This window comes from Hyperolius riggenbachi, chromosome 5 (assembly GCF_040937935.1).
Source record: "Hyperolius riggenbachi isolate aHypRig1 chromosome 5, aHypRig1.pri, whole genome shotgun sequence".
Classification (NCBI taxonomy): Eukaryota; Metazoa; Chordata; class Amphibia; order Anura; family Hyperoliidae; genus Hyperolius; species Hyperolius riggenbachi.
This window is the reverse complement of record NC_090650.1, coordinates 376,642,145-376,669,414: the sequence shown is the minus strand read 5'-3', so window position 1 is coordinate 376,669,414 and position 27,270 is coordinate 376,642,145. Positions and strand designations below refer to the sequence as shown.

The 27,270-nt window shown below is 43.7% G+C and overlaps 1 protein-coding gene across 2 annotated transcripts in view; it reads right to left on the bottom strand.

Annotated features, from left to right (window-relative positions):
- Window positions 1–1,310: 1,310 nt before the first annotated feature.
- Window positions 1,311–27,270, bottom strand: part of NBN (nibrin) — an 89,616-nt gene continuing 63,656 nt past the window's right edge. For both annotated transcript variants that reach the window (XM_068237607.1, XM_068237608.1), the window contains exons 11-16: window positions 24,487–24,925; window positions 19,495–19,566; window positions 16,451–16,618; window positions 14,348–14,461; window positions 12,361–12,410; window positions 1,311–2,209 (exon numbers count right to left, since the gene is read on the bottom strand). In XM_068237607.1, coding sequence (XP_068093708.1) covers window positions 2,176–2,209; window positions 12,361–12,410; window positions 14,348–14,461; window positions 16,451–16,618; window positions 19,495–19,566; window positions 24,487–24,925 — 877 coding nt within the window. In that variant the 3' untranslated portion in view covers window positions 1,311–2,175. The remainder of the gene's footprint in view (window positions 2,210–12,360; window positions 12,411–14,347; window positions 14,462–16,450; window positions 16,619–19,494; window positions 19,567–24,486; window positions 24,926–27,270) is intronic.

The window sequence follows — 27,270 nt, the reverse complement described above, 5'->3', positions numbered from 1 at the left end:
ATGTTTGGCAATTGTCATGCTCTGCACTGATAGGTGAGGAGTTATACAAGGTCAGTAATGGCTAACCTTGGCAATCCAGCTGTGGTGGAACTACAAGTCCCATTAGGCATTGCAATGCTCTGACAGCTCTAAGCATAACTTGGGGAGGCAGAGGCATGATGGGATTTGTAGTTTTGTCACAGCTGGGATGCCAAGGTTAGCCATCACTGCTCTAGGCCATTCCTAGAGCATATGTGATGTCACGCGGTGGGTAGGGGAGCGGCATGCCCGAAGGAGTTGGCGTTGCTTGGCTACTGTACACACACCTATCTGCTGAGGCGGTCGTTATCGGCCTCCTCAGCCTGACTTTAGTCATGCATGGGTATGAGGCTTTGGACGGTGTTCTCTGCAAACACACACAGGTTGATGAGTAGATGCTATTTTGCATTTAAATAGGGATTGTCATCCACAAAATCGAATTCTATTTACCCACTGCTCTGTGTTTATTATGCAGTCTGCAACCTTACCCTGTATTGCAAGCATTCCAATCTAATCATAAGTGTTTCTGCTGTAATAAATCTTATCTCAGTCAGCCTGGCTCTATCTGGTACATTGCCAACGAGAAGGAAGCTGGTCATCTCCCCCACCACATTCCTGCACCTCACCGATTGGCCTAGGGCAGTGCAGTGTGAAACTGAAACTTGATTTATCCTGTGCTTTCATGTGTTTACTAAGCAAGCTAGCTATGAAAGTTTCCATGGACAGTTGATAGGCTGTGAAATGCCTCTCAAACTCTCACAACTACTGGCTGAAGCCTGGTAACTGCTCACTGCTGTCTGGTAACTGCTGAGCACATAGTTCAACTGTCCATGGAGAAGAGGCCTTACAGAGCCCTTAGATGCCCTCTTAGGCCTCTTTTCCACAAGCAGTTGATAGGCAGTGAAAAGCCTCTCAAACTCTCACAACTGCTGGCTGCTGCCCAATGAGCACACCGGTCAACTGCCTGTGGAAATGAGCACTTATGCCTGCCTGGTACACACCATACAATTTCCCTTCAGATAGATGGGTTGAATAGATCATTTCCAACAGGTCCGATCTGATTTCCAATCGTTTTTCTGATCAATTTTGTATCGAAGTGATCAGAAAAATGATCAGAAATTAGATCGCACCTGGAAATAATCTATTCGACCAATCTATCTGAAGAGAAATTGTATGGTGTGTACCAGGCTTTAGACTATGAACTCTGGCTTCAAGACTGTTTGTTGTGGACTATCTACGGCCGCTGAAGAGTCAGATCACAATATAACATAGAAGAATTGGAACAAACAATATTTAGTCAAGAACAAAACATATATACATATTTATTTTTTTTCATAAACATGAAACATGAAGTTAGTAAGAAATGTAACGTGTAATGCCAAGGCTACAGGAAGATGGAGGAGAGCGACTTGCCACTTCCGATCAGAGGCTCCAATAACGTGATGGGGCAGCAGATCCCCACACCGGGGTAAATACAGCAATCAAAGAACAGATTGCCACTATAACAAACCACATAATCCCTCTATAAATATGGCAGGCTGTTAGCAGATCTCTACAGCTTTATAAAAAAAAAAAGTCCCTTATCTTGCCCATACTTCAGACGGCTTGGTGGCCGATGGACCATTCAATTCCATGATAGTAATAGATTTGGATGAAAAATCGGTGACACCAAGAGTATGCCCAATTGGGTGTGCGATGGTAATGGCGTGCAACATCGGGACACGCGACAAACATGACAGAACCCCCGGAGCTGTCCCCCTAGTATACAATGTGCCCCTGGAGCCCATGCATGAATACCTTATCTGTCCTCACACAGGTGCCCACGCTACACCGGCATCCACGTAGGATGCATGTGTGTGAGGAAGAAAACGAAGCCAGAGATGGACAGTCACAGGTAAAGTATTCACACACAGGCACCGGGGGGCACATTTTACACTAAGGTGGACAGTTCAAGTGTGCTTTAATCCTTTTCAGGCCAAGTGAGTGAATGGACCCCTCCTTCGCCCAGCGGTTGTAGTGCTCAGTATTACATCGACCATTGCATATTTCTTGTCTGCTGTAGATAAAGCTACAGTATTTCAATGATAACTTCTACAATACACATAATCAACTAGGTGCTTTTATATACAGAACTGAAACATTCCTTTCAATAACTTCTTATCGTCTCCTTTTCATGGTCTTTGGATTATACCTGTAATAAAAAAAGAAAAGGGTTTGTGCATTTGTCATTAAAGGGAATCTTAAAGGAGGAACTCCAGTGAAAATAATGTAATAAGGTTATTCATTTTCACAATAATTATGTATAAATGATTTAGTCAGTGTTTTCTCGTTGTAAAATATTTCCTCTCCCTGATATGCATTCTGACATTAACCTCCTGGGCGATAATCCCGAGCTGAGCTCGGGGTATGTCGCGCAGGAGGATTTCTCAGGCCCTGGTGGGCCGATTTGCATAATTTTTTTTTGTTACACGCAGCTAGCACTTTGCTAGCTGCGTGTAACTTCCGATCGCCGCCGATCCGCCGCGCAGCCCCCCAGACCCCTTGCGCAGCCTGGCCAATCAGTGCCAGGCAGCGCTGAGGGGTGGATCGGGACTCCCTCTGACGTCACGACGTCGATGACGTCATCGCGAGCGTCGCCATGGCGACGGGGGAAGCCAAGCAGGAGATCCCGTTCTGAACGGGATCCCCTGCTTGCGCTGATCGCCAGAGGCGATCGGAGGTGGTGGGGGGATGCCACTGCACAGCGGCTATCATGTAGCTAGCGCTAGGCTAGCTACATGATTTAAAAAATGTTTTATTTTTTTTTAAAAGTGACTTGCCCCCTCCTGGGCAATGTAATTGTATCTCCCAGAGGGTTGATGTCAGTGGAAGGAGATGCTGCTTGCTTTTTTGGCAGTTGGACCCAGCTGTAAACATCTGTTATGTCCCACAATGCAATGAGGTTCACAGACAGGAAAGTGTCAGGACCATGGTCCTGACATCACACTGTGGGAGGGGTTTCACCACAATATCAGCCATACAAAGCCCCCGATGATCAGTTTGTGAAAAGGAATAGATTTCTTATGCAAAAAGGGATATCAGCTCCTGATTGGGATAAGGTTTAAGTCTTGGTCACGGTCTAAGTGAAAAAAAAATTACGGTATATACATACACATACACACACACACATATATATTTACCTGGGGCTTCTTCCAACCCCCTGGACTCCTACTGTGCCCACGACGTCCTCCTGATCCCCTCCGGGCAGCGGCGGTGGCCCCCACAAAGTCCAGCCAAGCTGCCCGGAGGGGATTAGGAGGATGTCGTGGACACAGTAGGAGTCCAGGGGGCTGGAAGAAGCCCCCTTTGAAGAACAGCTGAAGTGAAAAAACAAAAAAACATGATATTAAATAGAACTACAGTCTTTCTCCTAAATAAAACTTTCCTGGAATCCCATAGTCTTATTTAAAAATAATTGTATGCATTATCTGTTCCCTGCATCAGGAAAAAGCCTCTGATGGAAGCACCAGACTGCTGCATTCTAATAAAACACACCGTTTCTTGTTGGTATATATCTTGATCATAAAAGCATTACATGCAGGAAGGTAGATAGCAGGTTTGCGTTAAAGGAATCATCAGGCAAAGTACTTAAAAGCCGATTTACTTACCTGGGGCTTTCACCAGCCCCTTGCAGCTGACTGTCCCATGCTGACAGTTCCGTTCGCAGCTGCCGGCCCGGGGTCCCCGCACGGTGAAGGGGACGACCTCGAGGTCGTCCTTACTGTGCCTGCGTGAAGTGTCGCTGTCAATCAAGCTCATGTTGTACGCGGCGTACTGCGCAAGCACAGCAGTTCTATGCCTGCGCAGTATGTCACGGACAACATGTGCTTGATTGACAGTGGCGCAATAGAGGATGCCTGGCGAGACACCGTGCGCAGGCCCTGGGCTGGCGGCAGAGAGCGTAGCTACGGCATGGGACATGTCAGCTGCAAGGTACTGGAGAAAGCCCCAGGTAAGTAAATCGGCTTTCAAGTAAACACCTAAACTTATCACGCCTAAACTCAGTTTAGGCGTGATAAGTTTAGGTGTGATAAGTTTAGGCGTCATAACTATAGCACCAACTGGGTTAGCACCGCAGTGCACAGCTGATGAAAAGTTTTTCGCTAGCAAAGTCTGGTGCACTTCGCATAGAGTTTAATGGCGCTGCTTTGCGTGCGGGACTTTGCGCGCGATCTAAACTTATCTAAACTTATCACGCCTAAACTGGCTTTTCACCAGCGTGGTGCAATGGTTATCACGCCTAAAGTCTCTAACTGGGTTAGCACCGCTTTGTGAATCGAGTCAATTTACTGTGTTTCATCATGGGAGAGTTGACAGGTGCAAATATTTCTTGAAATGGAATATAAACTCAGATGTACCTTAAAGTGTACCCGAGGCAACATGTGACATTATGAGATAAACATGTTTATGTACAGTGCAAAACATTAATAACCAGGCTGTTTTACTTGTTTACTTTGCTGCCTGAAAGAGTTCATTTCTAGGCATGGAACTGACAGCTTCTGTCTTGTTGGTACCTTGTTGCTAATATATCACTGATCAGCAAATTACAGCCATAAAAGTTTTTCTGGCAGAATACAACTCCTGAGCTCAGGGGAGAGATAGAGAAAGTTTGATAGTTCATGTATTTTAACTCTGGGACACTTCGGCTCATACACACACTCAACAACAGTCTTTTAAATGCAAAATTATCAAACAACTTGAAGAAGTTGGACAACTTTTGTCAAGGCGTTATCACTGATAAGAGGCGACCAACAACTAATAAGACGCAGCTCAAAGCAATTTTGGGTACCTGAGAAATCGGTGGTTTCATTAACTTGGGGAGTCAGATGATTTTTGCAGCAACTCTACAGCCCTGGTAAGTATTAGACTAAGGAGTCAGAGTCTGACCAATTTTGGGTACCTGGAGTCAGAGGTTTCATAAACTGAGGAGTTGGATGATTTTTGAAGCGAGTACACAGCCCTGGCTCCCGGCCACAGGATTGCGATCGAGGTGACTGAAGAATTTATCGGGGCTCCCTGCAGGACAAGAGAGCAGCCTGGGAGGACGGCGTGGGAGCCTATGTCCTACAAGGGACCGGAGGAAGCCCCGGGTTAAGTATAAATGCTTCAGTGTTTAAAGTCTGAGGTACACTTTAAGAACCCATGTTACCTTTATCTGCCTCAGAATATGACCAGCAATACTAAAAGTACTCTATATTTTAGTATACGTAAAATAATAAAACAACTGCTTCGTCTCATGAACTGTAAATAGTAAAATGTAAAAAGTAGAAGAAAAAAAGAAAATGCTTGGATTTCTAAATGCTTCAGAAACACCAGGGTGGTTAAACATGCTTCACTCCCCTTAAATCACGTTTACTGAGCCCTATTTGCTTAGGCAGGCAAATGCTGCAGCCAAATTGCATCATCACTTAGCTGGGAATATAATTGCAGATGGCTGCTGTTTCCAGGCAACTCTTGATTATCCTTCATAGAAGACAGGAAGGAAAAAAGCACACAAACGACTGAAAATAACATGGAAGGCCAACCCTAAAAGTACACATTGCCGTAGCTCTGTGCCTAGTTACACAGAACAATGTATCATTTCTCAGCTCCCGTATGCATCGCATATATACTGCTATCTGCAACAATATTCATTATGGAGATGTCAGAGAGACCAGATTTATAGGAAGAAGGCCCAGAAATCAATGTGCATTGCAGTGGAAGGCAGCCCACACTGCAAAGCACAAATGCAAGATAAAGAGCATGTTCATCACTAGAATACAGCTGTATTGTAAAAGGGGTGCCAAGGTGACTGGGTTCCTGTGCTTTTTAACCCTTTCGGGACTGGACAATTCTGGGCCCTTAAAAGGAACCTGAGGTGAGAGACCTATGGAAGCTGCCACCTTTGTTTCCTTTTAAACAATACCAGTTGCCTGGCAGTGTTGCTGATCTTTCTGGTCAGTAGGGACTAAAACCACACACCTGAAACAAGCATGCAGCTGATCTCATCAGACATCTGATCTGCATGCTTGTTCAGGTTCTATGGCTTAAAGCATGAGATGATCAGCAGGACAGGCAGGAGATGTGTATTATTTAAAATGAAACAAACATGTCATCTAGCGATGAGACACACAGAGCAGTGCTTCAGGTGTGACCACCGAGGTCACAGAAAGTGAGGGTGGCTGTTATCTGGCCACAGGAGCAGCGCAGAGCGGCAGGAATTGTGGCTACCTGATCCGGCCAGCCCACGGACCAGGTAACTTTTTTTTTTTTTTTTTATTCTCACCTCGGATTCCCTTTAACCACTTGCCGACCGCCTACTTCATATTGGCGGCGGCAAAGTGGCAGCCCCAGGACCACGTAACGCAGATTGGCGTCAGGTCCTGGGGCACTCTCTGGCCGGGGATCGCGCGCTGGGATGCGCGCGCATCCGCCGGCAATAGGCTCCGCCCACCCGCGACGTCAACCCGCCGGCCAATCGGAAGCGCCGGCGGGTTGTTAACCCGACGATCGCCGGATAGGAAGCGTATAATACGCTTTGTAATGTTTACAAAGTGTATTATACAGGCTGCCTCCTGCCCTGGTGGTCCCAGTGTCCGAGGGACCACCAGGGCAGGCTGCAGCCACCCTAGTCTGCACCCAAACACACTGATCTGCCCCCCCCTGCCCCCTGATCGCCCACAGTACCCCTCAGACCCCCCCCTGCCCACCCCCCAGACCACCGTTTGCACACAATCACCCCCCTAATCACCCATCAATCACTCCCTGTCACTATCTGTCAACGCTATTTTTTTTTTTAGTCCCTAAACTGCCCCCTGCTCCCTCCTGATCACCCCCCCCCACCCCTCAGATTCTCCCCAGACCCCCCCAGACCCTCCCCCCCTGTGTACTGTATGCATCTATCCCCCCTGATCACCTGTCAATCACCTGTCAATCACCCGTCAATCACCCGTCAATCACCCCCTGTCACTGCCACCCATCAATCAGCCCCTAACCTGCCCCTTGCGGGCAATCTGATCACCCACCCACACCAATAGATCGCCCGCAGATCCGACATCAGATCACCTCCCAAATCCATTGTTTACATCTATTCTCTCCTCTAAACACCCACTAATTACCCATCAATCACCCATCAATCACCCCCTATCACCACCTGTCACTGTTACCCATCAGATTAGACCCTTGCGGGCACCCAATCACTCGCCCACACGCTCAGATTGCCCTCAGACCCCCGCCTTATCAATTCGCCAGTGCAATATTTACATCTGTTATTCCCTGTAATAACCCACTGATCACCTGTCAATCACCTATCAATCACCCCCTGTCATTGCCACCCATCAATCACCCCCTGTCACTGCCACCCATCAATCAGCCCCTAACCTGCCCCTTGCGGGCAATCTGATCACCCACCCACACCAATAGATCGCCCGCAGATCCGACATCAGATCACCTCCCAAGTGCAGTGTTTACATCTCTTCTCTCCTCTAAACACCCACTAATTACCCATCAATCACCCCCTATCACCACCTGTCACCCATCAGATTAGACCCTAATCTGCCCCTTGCGGGCACCCAATCACCGCCCACACCTCAGAACGCCCTCAGACCCCAGCCCTGATCACCTCGCTAGTGCATTGCTTGCATCTATTTCCCCCCTCTAATCACACCTTGAGACACCCATAAATCACCTCCTGTCACCCCCTAGCACACCTACCCATCAGATCAGGCCCTAATTTGCCCCGTGTGGGCTCCTGATCACTCGGCCAAACCCTCAGATCCCCCTCAGACCCCCTTCCGATCACCTCCCCAGTGCATTGATTGCATCTATTTTCCCCTCTAACCGCCCCCTGAGACACCCATCAATCACCTCCTGTCACCCCCCTAGCACTCCTATCCATCAGATCAGGCCCAATACATCCTGTCATCTAAGAGGCCACCCTGCTTATGACCGTTTCCACAAAATTTGCCCCCTCATAGACCACCTGTCATCAAAATTTGCAGATGCTTATACCCCTGAACAGTCATTTTGAGAAATTTGGTTTCCAGACTACTCACAGTTTTGGGCCTGTAAAATGCCTGGGCAGTATAGGAACCCCACAAGTGACCCCATTTTAGAAAGAAGACACCCCAAGGTATTCTGTTAGGTGTATGATGAGTTCATAGAAGATTTTTTTTTTTTTTCAAAAGTTAGTGGAAATTGGATTTTTATTGTTTTTTTCACAAAGTGTCATTTTTCACTAACTTGTGACAAAAAATAAAATCTTCTATGAACTCACCATACCCCTAACGGAATACCTTGGGGTGTCTTCTTTCTAAAATGGGGTCACTTGTGGGGTTCCTATACTGCCCTGGCATTTTAGGGGCCCTAAACCGTGGGGAGTAGTCTAGAAAACAAATGCCTCAAAATGACCTGTGAATAGGATGTTGGGCCCCTTAGCGCACCTAGGCTGCAAAAAAGTGTCACACATGTAGTATCGCCATACTCAGGAGAAGTAGTATAATGTGTTTTGTGGTGTATTTTTACACATACCCATGCTGGGTGGGAGAAATCTCTCTGTAAATGGACAATTGTGTGTAAAAAAAAAATCAAAAATGTGTTATTTACAGAGATATTTCTCCCACCCAGCATGGTTATATGTAAAAATACACCACAAAACACATTATACTACTTCTTCTGAGTACGGCGATACCACATGTGTGACACTTTTTTGCAGCCTAACTGTGCTAAGGGGCCCAAAGTCCAATGAGTACCTTTAGGATTTCACAGGTCATTTTGAGACATTTGGGTTCAAGACTACTCCTCACGGTTTAGGGCCCCTAAAATGCCGGGGCAGTATTGGAACCCCACAAATGACCCCATTCTAGAAAGAAGACACCCCAAGGTATTCTGTTAGGTGTATGATGAGTTCATAGAAGATTTTATTTTTTGTCAAAAGTTAGCGGAAATTGGATTTTTGTTGTTTTTTTCACAAAGTGTCATTTTTCACTAACTTGTGACAAAAAATAAAATCTTCTATGAACTCACCATACCCCTAACGGAATACCTTGGGGTGTCTTCTTTCTAAAATGGGGTCACTTGTGGGGTTCCTATACTGCCCTGGCATTTTAGGGGCCCTAAACCGTGAGGAGTAGTCTAGAATCCAAATGCCTCAAAATGACCTGTGAATAGGACGTTAGGCCCCTTAGCGCACCTAGGTTGCAAAAAAGTGTCACACATGTGGTATCGCCGTACTCAGAAGAAGTAGTATAATGTGTTTTGGGGTGTATTTTTATACATACCCATGCTGGGTGGGAGAAATCTCTCTGTAAATGGACAATTGTGTGTAAAAAAAATCAAATTGTCATTTACAGAGATATTTCTCCCACCTAGCATCTGTATGTGTAAAAATACACCCCAAAACACATTATACTACTTCTCCTGAGTACGTCGGTACCACATGTGTGGCACTTTTTTGCACCCTAAGTGCGCTAAGGGGCCCAAAGTCCAATGAGTACCTTTAGGATTTCACAGGTCATTTTGCGACATTTGGTTTCAAGACTACTCCTCACGGTTTAGGGCCCCTAAAATGCCAGGGCAGTATAGGAACCCCACAAATGACCCCATTTTAGAAAGAAGACACCCCAAGGTATTCCGTTAGGAGTATGGTGAGTTCATAGAAGATTTTATTTTTGTCACAAGTTAGCGGAAAATGACACTTTGTGAAAAAAAACAATTAAAATCAATTTCCGCTAACTTGTGACAAAAAAAAAAAAAATCTTCTATGAACTCACCATACTCCTAATGGAATACCTTGGGGTGTCTTCTTTCTAAAATGGGGTAATTTGTGGGATTCCTATACTGTCCTGGCATTTTAGGGGCCCTAAACCGTGAGGAGCAGTCTTGAAACGAAATTTCTCAAAATGACCTGTGAAATCCTAAAGGTACTCATTGGACTTTGGGCCCCTTAGCGCAGTTAGGGTGCAAAAAAGTGCCACACATGTGGTATCGCCGTACTCAGGAGAAGTAGTATAATGTGTTTTGGGGTGTATTTTTCCACATACCCATGCTGAGTGGGAGAAATATCTCTATAAATTGACAATTGTGTGTAAAAAAAATAAAAAAATTGTCATTTATGAAGATATTTCTCCCACCCAGCATGGGTATGTGTAAAAATACACCCCAAAACACATTATACTATTTCTCCTGAGTACGGCAATACCACATGTGTGGCACTTTTTTGCAGCCTAACTGCGCTAAGGGGCCCAAAGTCCAATGAGCATCTTTAGGCTTTACAGGGGTGCTTACAATTAGGCACCCCCCAAAATGCCAGGACAGTGAACACACCCCACAAATGACACCATTTTGGAAAGTAGACACTTCAAGGTATTCAGAGAGGAGCATAGTGAGTCCGTGGCAGATTTCATTTTTTTTTGTCGCAAGTTAGAAGAAATGGAAACTTTTTTTTTTTTTTTTTCTGTCACAAACTGTCATTTTCCGCTAACTTGTGACAAAAAATAAAATCTTCAATGAACTCACCATGCCTCTCACTGAATACTTTGGGATGTCTTCTTTCCAAAATGGGGTCATTTGGGGGGTATTTGTACTATCCTGGAATTTTAGCCCCTCATGAAACCTGACAGGTGCGCAGAAAAGTCAGAGATGCTTGAAAATGGGAAAATTCACTTTTTGCACCATAGTTTGTAAACGCTATAACTTTTACCCAATCCAATAAATATACACTGAATGGTTTTTTTTTTTATCAAAGACATGTAGCAGAATAACTTTCGCGCTCAAATGTATAGGAAATTTTACTTTATTTGAAAAATGTCAGCACAGAAAGTTAAAAAAGTCATTTTTTTGACAAAATTCATGTCTTTTTTGATGAATATAATAAAAAGTAAAACTCGCAGCAGCAATCAAATAGCAGCAAAAGAAAGCTGTATTAGTGACAAGAAAAGGAGGTAAAATTCATTTAGGTGGTAGGTTGTATGACTGAGCAATAAACCGTGAAAGCTGCAGTGGTCCGAATGGAAAAAAAGGCTCTGGTCCTTAAGGGGTTTTATGACTGCAGTCCTTAAGTGGTTAATGGGGGAATGTTCTGTTTTAAATCGCCAGCTATATAACGTATATACTAGGATACAAGTAGAGAAATTTAGGACTAGCTCATAGTATAAAAGTGGGGGGTGGACTTATACATGAGTAGTCCTAAATTTAACAACTTATAACCAAAATGAGAGGGCACCTTTCTCGCTCTCCCTCCCTGCAGTGCACTAGTGGCCGGGTATTGAAGTCCTCTGTAATCCCCGCAGCAGAAGTGAAGTGGTTGCCGGGGACTTTAATCCTCCCTCCCTTCATCACCCAAAGTGCAGCCGCCTCTCACTAACCTCCCCGTGTGTACTTGAATGCAGCGAAATATCACAGCAGAAGCAAAGTCATTTCCCTTCCAGCGCCGGTTGCCATGCCCGCTCATCTTCCTCACTCGCACCGCGCCATGTGACTTCGGGAGCCGGCTGTACGTGCATTAGCGTACCGCCAGCTCCCGAAGTCACATGACGCAGTGCGAGTGAGGAAGATGAGCGGGCATGGCAACCGGCGCTGGAAGGGAAATGACTTCGCTAGAGCGACATTCACTAGAGCGTACTCAGTAGGCAGTAGCAACGTTAGGGAGTCTCACCCAAGAACTCCTTACAGAATAGGCTTACTGAATTAGGAAGAGCCGAGATTTGAACCCAGGTCTCCTGTGGCAGAGACAGAGCCTTTAACCATCCAGGGGTCTCAAACTCAATTTACCTGGGGGGCCGCAGGAGGCAAAGTCAGGATGAGGCTGGGCCGCATAAAGAATTTTACAATCGCGGCGCATCGCCGCCTCTGCCCGCCCCTCTCACTCTTCGTTCACAGAGAGGGGCGGGGAGAGGCGCCAATCCGTGCGGCGATTGATGTCAGGAGGGGCAGAGCTGAAGCTGAAAGCTCTGCCCCTTCCAGGAAATGCCGGCGGATTGCCCACCGGGAGATTTGGGGGCTCTGCAGCCCTCGTTTAGCGGCGGGGATGCGGCGGATTACTTGGGAGCACTGAAGCGAACTATAAGGAAGCTTTTGCCGGCGAGGGCCACAAAATATTGTATCGAGGGCCGCAAATGGCCCGCGGGCCGCGAGTTTGAGACCCCTGCATTACACTATCCAGCCACTGCTGGATCTATAACATGCATCAACCAGTACCAAAGAAGCACTTCCAGACTCTTGACTGCAGTATAAATCATTTCACGAGTCAGTGCAGCATAAGATGGAGAAACCACAACCTGTGACACACGTTGCCATTAGATGGTTTTCCCTCCTGTGTATACTGACCTGAACAGATCCTCGGCCAGGGACTGCTCTCTGGCTTGCTGTGTCTGCTCCTGTGGAGAGAGGGAGACGTCACACTCACATCACACAGCAGGCTGCTCCTTACTGGAGATGCTCAATAGGTTGCTAATAATACAGAGCTGCATAAGATCTGCCTCAACTCAAAATTATAAGCATCTCATTGACCACCCACTACGTGTTACTTTACCAGAATCTGTGCAACCACAAAAATCATGGGGAAGGCAAGAAGAGAATCTTCTGGGAAATGCAAGAAGAGAGTTCTGAAATACACATTTGCAATATCCTCCTGAACCCTTGCACATGCGAAACTTCACAAAAAGTGCCAATTTCACAGCTAAAATGGCCAATCAGCATTCACTTACATAATAAAAACAAATAGATTACCAATGCAGAGGTGCGTGTGTCTAAAATCTAAGCGAAATCTATTTAGTATATCCTTAACCTCTTGAGAACCATAGTATTACACCCCCCTAGTGACCAGGCTATTTTTTTTTTACAATTTAGGCCACTGCAGCTTTAAGGCCTCGCTTCAGGGCCATACAGCTCAGCACACAAGTGATTCCCCTGTCCCTTTGCTACCCACCAACAGAGCTGTCTGTTGGTGGGCTCTGATCATTGTGGGCATGGTTTTTTTATGTATTTGACATTTTTTAAAGAGGAATGGTCGTGAAAATCTTAAAATTTAAAACACATACAAATAAGAAGTACATTTCTCTCAGAGTAAAATGAGCCATTTCTTCTATGTTGCTGTCACTTACAATAAGAAGTAGAAATCTGACATTACCGACAGATTATGGACTAGCCCATCTTCTCATAGAGGGGTTCTCAGGGTTTTCTTTATTTTTAAATGCACTTAGTGAATGGCAGTTGCTCCATCCAACTGCCAAAATAATGTACAGCGAGCAGGGAGGCTGGCCAGCATATTTATATAAATCTTTTTCAGGGAGTGTCTTTATAAAGAATAAAGGCCATGCTGAGAATCCCCTATGGAGAGATGGACTAGCCCAAAACCTGTTGGTAATGTCAGATTTCTATTACCTACTGTAAGTGACAGCAACATAGGAGTGAAGTAATTTATGGCTCATTTTACTCTGGGAGAAATGCACTTCTTATTTGTATGGGTTTTAAATTTTAAGATTTTCGCGACAGTTCCTCTTTAAATTTCCCCCTTTTTAAATTATTGTTTTTTTGTGTAAAGTGCGCCGAATGGTTGAACGATGCACAGTGACTATTAGCAGTAAGATGATGTTGTAGGTCTTTGGTGCTGGTCTGTAGGTTGACTGACTGTTCTCATCATTCAACGCTTCTGTCTATCCAAGATTTTTCTTGGTCTGCCACTTCGAGCCTTAACTTGAACTGAACCTGTGGTCTTCCATTTCCTCAATATGTACCTAACTGTGGAAACTGACTGCTGAAATCTTTGAGACAGCTTTCTGTATCCTTCCCCTAAACCATGATGGCGAACAATCTTTGTCTTCAGATAATTTGAGAGTTGTTTTGAGACCCCCATATTGCTACTCTTCAGAGAAGATTAAAAGTAGGAGGGAAACTTGCAAATGACCCCTTTAAGTACTCTTACTCATAACTAAATATACCTGTGTATGTAGGTAAGGGGTCACCAAGCTTACCAAGCCAATTTGAGTTCCAATAATTAGTTCTAAAGGTTTTGGAATCAAAATTACAACAGTGCCCAAATTTATACACCTGCCTAATTTTATTGAAACAATTATTGCACACTGTTAATCCAATAAACTTCATTTCACTTCACAAATATCACTGTGTATGTCTCCTATATGATATATTTAATTTTTTATCATAACAACCAACGATTTATACAGGAAAATCATGACGATTAGCAAGGTTGCCCAAACTTTCGCATCCCACTGTATATATGTATACGTGTATATGTGTATGCATGCATGCATATGTATATGTGCATGCTTATGTATATCAGTCTTTCTGACTGTACCTCCATTTCCTGGCGTAACCACTGTTCCAGTTCGGAATTCTTCTTCTTGTTGTGAGCAAACAAGTCAGAGCCTCCAATGATGCGAGGAAAGTTTCCAGCTCCTGGAAAAGCAACCTGATAATATAGAAAAATGAATACTTTTTTTCATGATAACTATCATATAAATGATTTAAGACAAACTCTGAACAATATTTAACATCAGTCGATGCTTGTGGCTTGGTTACGCTTATCACAAAAAAATAAAATAAAAATAAATGTTGTACCGGTTCAAGCCCTATCCCATAGAGCCATATCAATCCCTGCTATGCACGGATGAGGACCGAAAGTCTGAAACAGGCTGTCTGCATGTGGGGTTGTTGTGGTTCTGTAAAATTTAAAGCTATAGGCTTGCTAGACACCAGCGGTTCTGGATGCAAGCCTGGCTTCAGGGGCATAAAGAGATAATTTGCATAATTAGCAGTGGTGCATTGTGGGTAACCACAGATGTACACTTTAAGCTGAATTATCGCAAATTCCTTCTGTTTTAAGAAGGCAAACCACGCTAAGCATTGCTTTTTAGTAGGAGGGCTTTTCGGTCTCTTCAAGTCCCCTATACTCTACTTGTGGTTTTGGGTCACACCGAGCTGCTTGGCTCTGTGTTCATCACAAAACATAGAAGCTCAGTTTATCGGTATATTGAACTCAGTTTTTCTGTATTTGGGCGACCACTGATAGGACTCCAGGGGTACAAAAAAAAACCTTCAGTCCTCCCCCTCACCGGCTGTGGTCAACAATAGCCAGTCACACTTTCTTTTTTTTTTTTAAAGAGACTCTGAAGTCTCAAAAAAAGCTTCTTTTTATTTAATAAAAGTGTTAACCTAATAGCCCTAACTAAACCGCCGCATTCCCACTGCTCTAATCTAACTAAATCCCCCCAAACTCCCCGGGGGGCAATCCAGGCAGCGCTTCCGTGTGAGGCAGAGCTATGAGCTGCAGCCCTGCCTCACACGCGTCTGTCAGCCCGGATCGCCGCCTCTCCCCTGCCCCTCTCAGTCTTCCTTCACTGAGAGGGGCGGGGGAGAGGCGGAGATCTGCCGCTGACAGACGCGTGTGAGGCAGGACTGCAGCTCATAGCCCTGCCTCACACAGAAGTGCACAGGGCAGCAAAATCCACGACCAACAAAGTCATGGATTTTGCAGGGGAGAGGGAGGGGGGAGTTAGGGAAGATTTAGATAGCTTACAGCCGCGGGAATGCGGCGGTTTAGTTAGGGCTATTAGGCTAAACAAATTTATTAAATAAAAAGATTCTTCAGTGTCTCTTTAAATATTCTTTATTTAACAATGAGGCAAAAAAAGTAGTAACATCTTACATAAGAACAGTCAACAGTTGACTAAAACATTTCTTATACAAAGATATAATTCTAGTATGATCAAAGTCATAAAAAGAATGATGTCCATATAGAGAACCTTGGATATATTTCCTAATAATGTTATGTTGTGCCCAATAGGGCATGATTGTTTCCTATGTCAAGGAATATATCTTGAGCGAAATGTATAATTAGAATGAAACAAACACAAAACTAAACACATCATTAAACAGTACATTACAGAATACCTTACAGACCAACTAGACCTCGCAATACGCCCTCCTGTAGGATAGAGTAAAGTTAGTGTCTCGATAATAGGGGCGTTATCTAATTACATACTTTTTTTGCGACAACACAGCATTCTAGTTTTAGGAAGCCAAGTAGTTTCGGTGGTTTTACAATACACCATCAGCTCTCTAGTCACACTTTTTCTACATGCCACTCAACAGTCTATAAACTGGCATAGGGAGGAGAGGGATCAAGTATTTAAACCTCTTGGGGAAGGGGAGGGAAAAACTCAAAAAAAAAAGTTGAGGATAATAAGGAGTCCAGAAAAAATAAAGTATTAAGTCACTTCGGTTTACCTCTGTTCTCGAGGCTAGGAGTATATCTGGCCTATTTTGTAACCGGAATAATAGTAGATATAATAAGAACTCTTCTCCAGGTCCATCACTCAGCACGATTGTACTGTACATGTTATGGGCCTCCATAGCCACCAAAGTAAAATATCAAGTCAGAACCCCAGGCATGGTTTACCTTTCTGAATTTCTTGAAGTTAGGTCCATTTCCATGGTTAGCGTTGGCTGTGCGAGGATTGTCTCTTACTGGCCGACTGACAACTAGTGACCGAAACTCTGACAGCAAAAGTCTTCTAGGAATTCCATCGTCAGTTTCTTCTTTTAAGTGACCGATCGCCAGTGGAGTCTGTGGGGAAAGAAAGTTTGAATTGACAGAAGTACATATAGATATACGATGGACACACAGAAAAACACAATAGTTTTTTTTAACCACTTTGCATCCAGACCTGGTTTCCCACTTATGGACCAGAGCAATTTTGACAGTTTAGCTATGTCCTTATTTAATCAGAAATAACTAACCCTACTTATGACACAAATTAAATATATATTGTTTTTGTTTTTTTTTACAAGACAAACTAGGCTTTCATTGTATGCCTTTTTTCCCTCAAACAATTTTCTTTATGAATTTTAATGGGAAAACAAAGAAAAAAAAATAGAAAAACACATTTCTCAGTTTTACTAATTTCAGTTTAAAAATGAAAAGTGCTACTGTAGATAAACACAAATTGTTTGGCTATTCTTACCACATCACAAAACTTAGATTATGTTCTTTTCTCAATTTATGGTGAAGATATTGGATTCTGAAATAATGCTACAGTGTGTATTTTTCACTATGAACTGGGAAAATAAAAGTATTTTTAATGGCAAAAATCTCATTAGCTCAGGAAACATATATTCCCGTTCATCAATTGCTGTAACAAATACTGCCAGAAATGTGCACAGGCGCAAGCCCAATCCTGCACAGCACTGCTTCTGCTACAAGACGTATATCTACTGACTTGTGGCTTAGATGAAGTTACAGAGGACATAGATATACTGTAGTGGTGGATAAAGTGGTTAAAGACTAAATCACTTTCTGGAATAACTAGTTTCAGGCAGTTTGTAAAAGGATCATAAAAGTCAAACTCTAAACCATCTCCTCAGCATCTCAATAGGATGGGAGTTGAGAGTAAAAATGTATGGCATACCTTAAACCACACCTAAAGTGATAGGGATATGGAGGCTGCCATATTTATTTTCTTTTTAAGGTCCCTTTCACACTAGCGCAATGAGTTGTTCTCCGTTGCTGCTCCCGCTGTGAATACAAAGCAGAGAGAGCTCTTCTGGTAGCTTTGCTGACTGTCTCCTCAAACGGCTCCCAATATGTCGCCTGACCCACATCGGGTAACGTGACTTATCGGGAACCATACAGAGCAGTTGCAGCAAAGCAGCTCAGAACTGCAAGGCGTGAAGAGCACAGGCAAGCTTTTGTAAGTAGTTTCCATTGCGTACTGCTCTGTATCTTGCTCTGTGGGTGGAGGTTAGGGTTAGCAACCGGAAGGAACACATATCTGGCATATCCAGTATCATGCCTGTGCCAGACACTGGGGTCTTTAATGCACTGTATATATTTTGGCTGTAAGCATTTCCCAAAAACTCAACTCAGCTTTATCTCAGACAATAAAATGTGTTCCTACGTTTATATGTACTTTTACTTTGAATCTGCTAGAAACCGATGCTGCAAATGACGAGCCAGTTTTAATCAATCCTGCCACCGTGGCTCTTCTCATGTCCGGTGTCTTTTCTCCATGCCGTGGTGCTTCTCCTCAGTGTCTCCCCTCCCTGTATCATGTGACAAAAGCTAGCGGTCAAACACTAAAGGTCCGGCTACATACACCCTGGACCTCTAGTTTTTGAGCTCCAGCTTTTGTCACATGACTCAGTGGGCTTGATTCACTAAGACATATAGCATGCCTTATCAGAGATAACACACCTTATCAATGTTAACACACCTTATCAGCATAGCATAGCGAACTTATGCCTGCTAATTGGCAATGACGAGAGCTCCACTCGTCCTGCCCTGAGCCCCTGCGGGTTCGTAGCGCTCGCTATGCTACTCTGATAAGGTGTGTTAACTTTGATAAGGCATGCCTTTTTGAATCAAGCACAGTGAGAAAAGACACTGGACACAGGAGGAAACACACTATTGGGAAAGGTGAGAGCTCTGCTGCAAACACCTGGGGGGAGCACAGATGAGGGTGGAGACTTGGGTGGCCCAGCAGGTGGCTCCAAACATTTTGAATCAATTTCATGATGAAATCGATTGAAAATCAGTGTACAGTGCGTTGGCTCTTTCACATCTGAGCTGGTTTTGGACATTTTGATGCAATGTCGATAGTTTACGTTTTCCAAGGTAAAATGAAATTCCGTAGACTTTCATATCTAACGCTGCATTTTTGTGTTTTGCATTTCAACGCTCCCAGGAGCTTTTAATTGTCCGATGCTTGCGTTACAATGTAAATCAATGTAAAACGCAAGCTCCAAGAAGAGCACACATTTTTAAAAAATGTGTCAACACACAGTTACAGTTGAAAGTCAAAAACCAATAACTTCACCTGCCTTTTCCCATGTGCTGTAACGGTTAGAAAACGCATTGAAAACGCAGCAAAATTCAAACGGCAAAACGCATGTTTTTAGCTTTCCCAAATGCAAGCTCTGATGTGAAAGAACCCTGAGGGCTGGTGCACACCAAGAGCGCTTCTGAGCCCAGTGAAAAACACTTTGCTAATGTGTTGCCACGGGCTTGTTCACACCAGAGTGATGTGATTTTTTTCACAAATGCAGATCCTGCAGCATTTTGGAGGCATTACGCCTCAAAGTATAGTAAGTGGAAAATCGCTCTAAAAAGCGCTTAACAAAACCACATTCAAAGTGTTTTTTTTTTTAAATTAATGGCTGATCACTTTCAGGTCAAAGTCTACAAAAATTACAAAATCACTACAACAAAATTCTCCAAAATTGCTAGGCATAAATAGGAAATCGCTAGGCACATGCCCAGAATCGCTACTGCAAATCTCTACAAAAATCGCTGAGCGTTTGCGATTACACCTAGCGATCTTTGGTGTACACTAGCCCTGACTTTGAAGGTAATATGCTTGATTAAAACTTGTACTACAGATATTAAAGAAAAAAATATTTATTGCATTGCTGGAATAAGGAGGGGGGGGGGGCTGTGCTTATTACCTTTTTGTCCTTAAATGAAGACTCTGGTTCCTGTTTTATAACAAGCTCTGTTTTCATCTTTGGATCACTTTTCTAAAGAAGGGAAAAAAGGAAAATTAGAGGAGGGCGGAAGACAAAAGTAAACTGCACCCTGCACAGGATTCCTCTGCTGGCCAGTGAATGGGGCTAATCTAAGTGTGGAATTTTCAATCAATGGAGAACAAAATATGCCACATTAATTGGAAATAATTAATCCTCTGAAACATCCCCCAACAATGGCTGGAATGTAAAGCTGGCAGCTTGTTTTCCCCGCTATTCATTCGGAGCTTGTGAGAATGGACAGGACCATGAAATCAGTTAGAAATGGGCTGGCATGTGAGGCCGGAGCCAAGAAAGCAGGACACAGACAGACTCATTATGAGCTGACCTTATGAGGTGAAGCAAAAGCCACAGAGCTTATTGTAGAGCAAAACAGTCCAGTAGCTGCCAGTTCCTGATGTTGGTGGGCAGGTAGGCAGACACTGCAAAGCTTCTTTTACACTGCAAATCACAATTCAGATGTGTGATTTGCGATTTTCACTGGATGTTGGCAACACCAGAAGAAAAATGCAGGAAAAAAAACGAAAAAAAAAAAAAAAAAAAACAGCATGCAGAACTCTTTTTAATCACATCAAAATTTGGAATCACATGTAGTTATTTTATTTTTATTATTATGTAGTGTAAAAGAGCTCTAAACGTATGACAACATTCTACTATAGTACTGCTATTATACACACACAATAGCAGCAGGGGGAACTGTGGCAAGCAATAGACCTAAGCTTTGGCTTGGGTAGACTTCAAAGGAGTTGCAAGGTGAAATCATTTCTGTATTTTTTGGACTATAAGACTCACTTTTCCTCCCCCAAAAGTGGGGGGAAAAAGTTACTGCATCTTAGTCTAAATGCAGAGAGTTCCTGACTTGTGATCGCCTGCTAATACGAACCTCCAACCCGCTGCAATGTCGGGACTCCCTGTACTGTGCCCATGCAGAGGAGGACACAGAGGCATTGAGGAGACACAAGGAGGACAGAGGCAGACACATGGGGGACACAGGGAGACACAGGAGGTAAAAGGGGGCATGAGGTACAAAGGAGACATAATCCACAAGATGCACCTTCACCATGGATACACCAGGTTTAGTATATATTCCCCCCCCCCCCGGTTTTTGTCCTCTAAACCCAGGTGCGTCTTATGGTCAGGAGCGTCTTATAGTCTGAAAAATACGGTATAAGCTTTTTTTTTTTTTGTTACTTACCTTGGACTTCTTCCAGCCTCTAGAAGTGTCTGTGTCCCTCGCTGCAGCTGCGATCTCCTCCTGTGTCCTGTAATGGACCACTGACCCATCGGTGTCAGCACATGCACAGAAGCCACCGACCCCAATGGGTCGACAATCCTTTACAGGCTGACAGCAGGACGCAGGAGGAGACCACAGCTGCAGCGAGGGACACAGACACTTCTAGGAGCTGGAAGAAGCCCAAGCTATGTAAAAAAAATTAAATAAAATACATGTCACCTTGCAACTCCTTTCTATGCAATAAAAGCTGTGGGCGCCCCCCCTGGATCCAGCAGCCACGCCGCATGGTTTACTCAGCTTAGTGTAGCTCAAGTCAACCAAAATAATTTGTCAGGTAAGGCAATCTTATTAATTAGCTTCTAAGTGAAAAGGTAGTTTGCATATTAACCCTTCCAGTAACTTGGAAAAAATGTTTACCTTTTTTTTCCCTGCAATTTGTTTTATGCGGTGTTTAATGTTTTAAACAATAGTTGAAGTTTGAGTTTTACACAATTTTTAGGGCTGGTTCACACAGCAAGTGAATTTTCTAAGCAGCAGGGATTTAAAAAGCTCTTGCTAATGTAATGCTATGTGTGGGGATGTGATTATTTTTTAAATCACCCATAGCATTACATTAGCATACCTTTTTTTAAATCACTGGCCCTTTAAAAGCACTTGCAGAGCGACCCGGCCCTTAGCCTGAATGTTTCCTATGAACTAGATGTGTGAAAGTGAGGATATAGTTGTCACATGAAGAAAAAACAGTGCCGCCTTTAGATAAGGACAATCTGCTTTTCATAGTACACAAACAAAGCCTGGGAGAAGTGAGCCTTGGGAGGGTTATATAAGACTATGTAATGGGCAGTGTTAGCACTAGGTTAGCTGTAGTTACAGTAATACTGTGGTCAGCTTGAGTGGATGACTCTCTCCTCCCTGCAGAAGTGATATGATGTCTTTCTCTATGCCGCCTGTGCTTTTCCATAGCACAGCCGCCTCACTGTTCTCTCTTCCATCTTAATCCCTCAGCAGCATAACTGGGTCACAATGACCTGAGACTCTGGGACAAACACTGATTGATGTTTTTAATATTAAATGTTCCAGGACAATAAAACTACTTAAGTCTGATCAGGGTTCCTGCCAATTAACTTTTACTCCACAGCTTGACGCTGAACTGTACTGACAATAAAGATATTTTTAAACAGCAGGTTTAGCTAAAGATGAACTGCAGTGAAAATAATGTAATGAAAAAGTGCTTAATGTTTACAATAATTATTTATAAATGATTTAGTCAGTGTTTGCCCATTGTAAAATCTTTCCTCTCCCCGATTTACATTATGTATATTGCATGGTGCCATCTCTACTGCTGGCAGGTGAGGTCTGCAAGTATGTAAAAAGATTCTTAGCACTGGACAGTATCTGTAGTATCACCACAGTGCTCAGAAAAGCATAGCAAGTGACCGTCACTATGACAAAACACGCATAGTGGTCACTACTAACTTCACATAATAAAATCACTTTATTCTATTAAAGAGACTGTATCAAAATTTTAAGCCTTATTTCTTCTATCCTATAAGTTCCTATACCTGTTCTAATGTGGTCTGGCTTACTGCAGCCTTTTCTAGTTGCACTCTCTCTGTAATATAGCTAATCTTCTTTTCTTTGTCAACTCAGGGAGGAATGTGCTGCCTCTGCTGTGATAGGGAGATGTTATGCACACTCCCTCCATGCCCCCCTCTGCTCTCCTGCGTGTATGAGTCACAGGCAAGGTCTCTGTTCACAGCCAGCCTGTCTGCAGGCTCATGGAGTTGTGACATTTCAAACAGCTGTGAGTGCAGAGGATCATTGCAGAGCACATACAAGCAGCTAAGGCAACAAGTAGAGTAACATTCCAGCAGTCAAGGAGCCTCTGCAAACAGGCACCTGCTCTGATGATGTATTTCCTGTTTGGTGGCCATCTTCATGGTTTACGAAAACAATGAATAAAACAGTGATTTTATCAACAAGAAAGCAGCAGGGAGCAGCAAAAATGTCACGGAGGGGGCTAGGAGAAGTCAACAAACAGGCTAGTACATTTATTTATGTAAGATTTTCACAGTACAGATTCTCTTTAAAAGAGGAACAGATATACAATGACTTACTTTCTGGGTTCTTACAACAGGGACACTTAAGTGCAATAGCGCATATCGTGTATACTATACACAGTACACAATTTGTTTCAGATGTAAATACCAATGCCCAGTCTCCAGTCCAGACTGTTTTCGGTATACCGTCATTGTATATGTGTTCCTCTTGTTTTAATAGAATGAAGTGATTTTATTATGTGAAGCTAGTAGTGACCACTATGCTTGTTTTGTCCTGGTGACGGTCACTTACGCTATGCTTCTCTGAGCACTGTGGTGATAGTACAGATAATGTCCAGCACTAAGGATCTTTTTACATACTTCTGATGCCATTGTGGATGTGGTGACCTGAGCTGCTGGTGGATGCAAATCCCTGGTTTATAGTTGGATCAGTGCTTGTATTTCTTCAGCAAAAGTGATGTCTGTGGAAGGAGATGCTCCTTTTTGGCAGTTGGACATAGCTGTTATTTCCCACAATGCAACAAGGCTCCAACAGTGTAAAGTCAGTACCTAGGTGCTGACATCACACTGTGGGAGGGGTTTCACCACAATGTCAGCAATACAGAGCCCCCTGATGATCCGCTTGATTTGAGATCAAGTTCAATCCTTGATTACGATTCCTCTTTAACCAGTTCAGGACCGTAGGCTTACACCCCCTAATGACCAGGCTATTTTTTACAATTCAGGCCACTGCAGCTTTAATGGCTCGCTGCAGGGCCGTACAACGCAGCACACAAGTGATTCCCCCCCCCCCCTTTCTGCCCACCAACTGAGCTGTTGGTGGGCTCTGATCGCTGCGCCTGTGTTTGTTTATTATTTTTTTTGTTTGTTTTTTTTAAATAAATGTGCATTTTTTTTTTATTTATTTAAAACGTAATTCATAAAAAATTTTATTTATCCACAATATTTATTTGTAAATTATGTAATTATTTAGTCAGTGTTTGCCCAATGTAAAATCTTTCCTCACTTATTCCTTTCCCTGATTTAGTAAAGCTTTAGTAGAGAACTTTATTCCCTTTATTTGCTCACTAATTACTTCTAGGAGTGCATGTGATAATTTGTCCTACAGCCAGCAATTATATCAGTCAGCTTCAGTGAGGTGCGAAGAGGCATTCAAAAGACATCAGAGCAGTCTCAGTTTTTATATTCATATTTTAGTGTGTTTAAAGCATATCTTTACTTACCTGGGGCTTCTTTTAGCCCCTAGAAGTCATTATTGTCCCTCGCCGCAGCTCCATTCTTCACTGGGGTCCCGTTGGCAGCCTGTAAGGATTGCCAACCCCTGATGAATCAGCGTCTTTGGTGCACACAAGCACGCCCACTTCATCAGGAACATACGGCGCAGTATGCTCCTGGTGACAAGGACACGTTCTCACGCTGGGCAGGCATGCACAGAAGATCCTTGGAGGCTGCCATCATGACCCTGGAGAAGACTGGCGCTGTGGCGAGGGATACAAATGACTTCTAGGGGCTGGAAGAAGCCCAAGGTAAGGAAAGATATAATGGCTCGCCTTGGATATCCTTTAATGTTTTAGAGGGAAAAAAATAATGATGACAACACCACTTAAATAGATTTCTTACTTTAGTGTCATTTTTCTTCTCTTGCGATTCTGATTTTCCGCTTTCAAAATCTCCCTCTAAATCAACTCTTCTTCTTTTCATAGTTACTGAAGTATCTTTTTGTTTTCTTTGGTCCTGATCAGCGACTTCTCTGTCACTTTCTAAATCAGACTCTTCCACCACATCATCATCAGGCTCCTTCCTCTTCATAGACACCTCCTTCAGTGCAGTGGATGTAGCGGCCTCCTCTTTATCACTAGACCACTTGCTGGAGAAATCTGATTTGTCCTTAGATACATCATTAGGCTCTGTATCAAAATCCATGTCTATAGAAGACATCTTGTCTGTTTTCTTCTGCTTTCCTGAAAAGAGATCCACGGCTGTATTTGAACGTTGGGAGTGGCCATTTTCCCTTCTGGCTACCTTGGCAGTAAACAGCTCACTCTCATCTTCTCTGTCCCTTTAAGTGCAGAATAGATAGATTTATTAGGCTGTATGCACATCCATAGTAACTAGATATTAGGAAAGATTTGAGCTAAAATTCTTCCCAGTATCAACTGCACCCATGCAGCTGCTAGTTCTGCATTGTCTGACACTTTTGCAAGTGTTGGTCGCTTATGTAATGAAACCAGGAGGTAGAGAAGGGAGCGGGGCAATGGCAGTCTATGGCTGTGATACGGCAAACCCTCCCTGACAAGCAAGAACCCCAATCCCTAGCCACCACTATCACTTCAGATTTGCTTTAAAGGAAACCATGACGTACCGTATTTTTCAGACTAAAAGATGCTCCAGACTATAAGAAACACTTAGGTTTAGAGGGCAGAAATCACAGGGAATAAAAAAAAAAAAAAACCTAAACCTGACGTGTCCATGATGCAGGGTCGTCTTATGGACCTTAAACTCCCCCCCCCCCCCCCCCGCCCAAGTTTTCTTTAAGCTATTCAGCCCAGTTACACTACACTAACCCCTGCTGCCCCCACCAGTTACCATACACCAATCCCTACTGCCCCACCAGCTAGGCTACACTACACTAACCCCTGCTGCCCCCACCGGGGAGGGAAGGGACGCAGGCGGGGAGCGGTGTTATACAGGAGGCGGGGGAGCGGCGGGTGAATGGCAGCAGAAGGTAAACAGCCAGCTAGCGACAAGCTGTATGTCGCTAGCATGGCGGTTTTTATATTGGGGGACAGCAGAGCGCGGGGGCTGGGGGCGCACTATACGGACACAGAGGCTGGTGATAGTATGCAGAACCAGCCTCTGTATCCACATATTCATGTCAGAAACCCACCTCGGGTTCTCTTTAATGTTCAGAGAATTGTTATTGAAGCAAACAGCCAACGTTTCAGGACACACAGGGCCCTTCCTAAGTGCAAAACAGGTCTGTCCAAGCAATTAAGCCCGGCACTTTTGCCTTTGCAGCCAGTGGACACAACGCTTTTAGCGAGTGGAATGGCAAAAGTGATGGCTGTAATTACCATTGATTAATCTGACAGCAGACCTTGTTTTGTCCTGAGGAAGGGACCTGTGAGTTCCGAAACACCAGCTAAATATCTGCATCAAAAAAAAAATTATGTATACACACATATACATATACATATACATCTCCCCTTATCCAGAACTCAGTTTACCAGAAATCTCAAGCAACCATAACCATAAGTCCTAGTCTTGCGGGATGTTTACATCTACTTTTACACTTCTTTATTCAGTAATAAACCTCTGTTACAGTGAGTTAAGCTTGTCCTTTGTTTTAATTATTGTAACATTAATACGGAGTTTATGGTAAGTATAAAGTATACAGTGGGGTACTTTTTTTTTTTTCCTTTCTTTTTTAAGCTAGGCCTATTTTTAACATTGACTCTCAGGCAACCAGAAACTACACTTCCCCAGCATCAGCCAATCTCAGTTTGTGCCGGATAATGGAGGTTTTACTGTATATATAAACATATGTTAAAGCTAGATCTTTAATCACTTCAGGACCACAGTGCTACCCCCCCCCCCCCCCCCCCTAAAGACCAGGCTACTTTTTGTTAAAATTGGCCACTGCAGCTTTAAGGCCTTGCTGCAGGGCCGCACAACACAGCCCACTAGTGATCCCACCCACCCCCCCCTTTTCTCCCTACCAACAGAGCTCTCTGTTGGTGGGGTCTGTTTGCAAGCCCCCCTCCCCCGTGTTTATTTTTGTAATAAATATTTAGTCTATTCACTGTGTAGAGTTAGATGAACATATAAAGTTTACATCTGGTACACCATATTGGATAGAACAGACTCACAATGATATCTGTAAGTTGCACTTACCGATTCCTCCGAAAGCTGAAAGCATTGTGCCCACCTCTTCAGCCTGGTTAAGTCCCCTGCCCCTCCCTCCCCTGCTGTCTGTCTGCCTGGATCAAGCCTGGATCTTTTCACAGTGTGTAACAGAGAGGAGACACCGGAAAACTGCTGCAGTCTGTCTTAGCATGCCTGTTTGCTAGAATTCTTATTTCAGATGTCTGTCTGCCTGCCTAGATTACATGGAAATGAGGGATGGAGTTATGACATCAATCCCCCAACATCCTTTGCACCTATGGTTTGGAAAGGGAAAAAAAATGCCAGGGCCCAATTTCATACTGGGGGCAGGGATTTAAAAACCATATGTGGGGGTCAGAAAATCACACTTTAGCATGTGTGATTTTATATATCTTGGCAACTTACTAGGTTTAAAGAAAACTGTCATTTATAATTTAGGTACTATTTAAAAAAAAAGGGCACCACAAACCACTGCAGTGGCAACTATCAAGGTTGCATTTCCTCTCACAATGGAAAGAA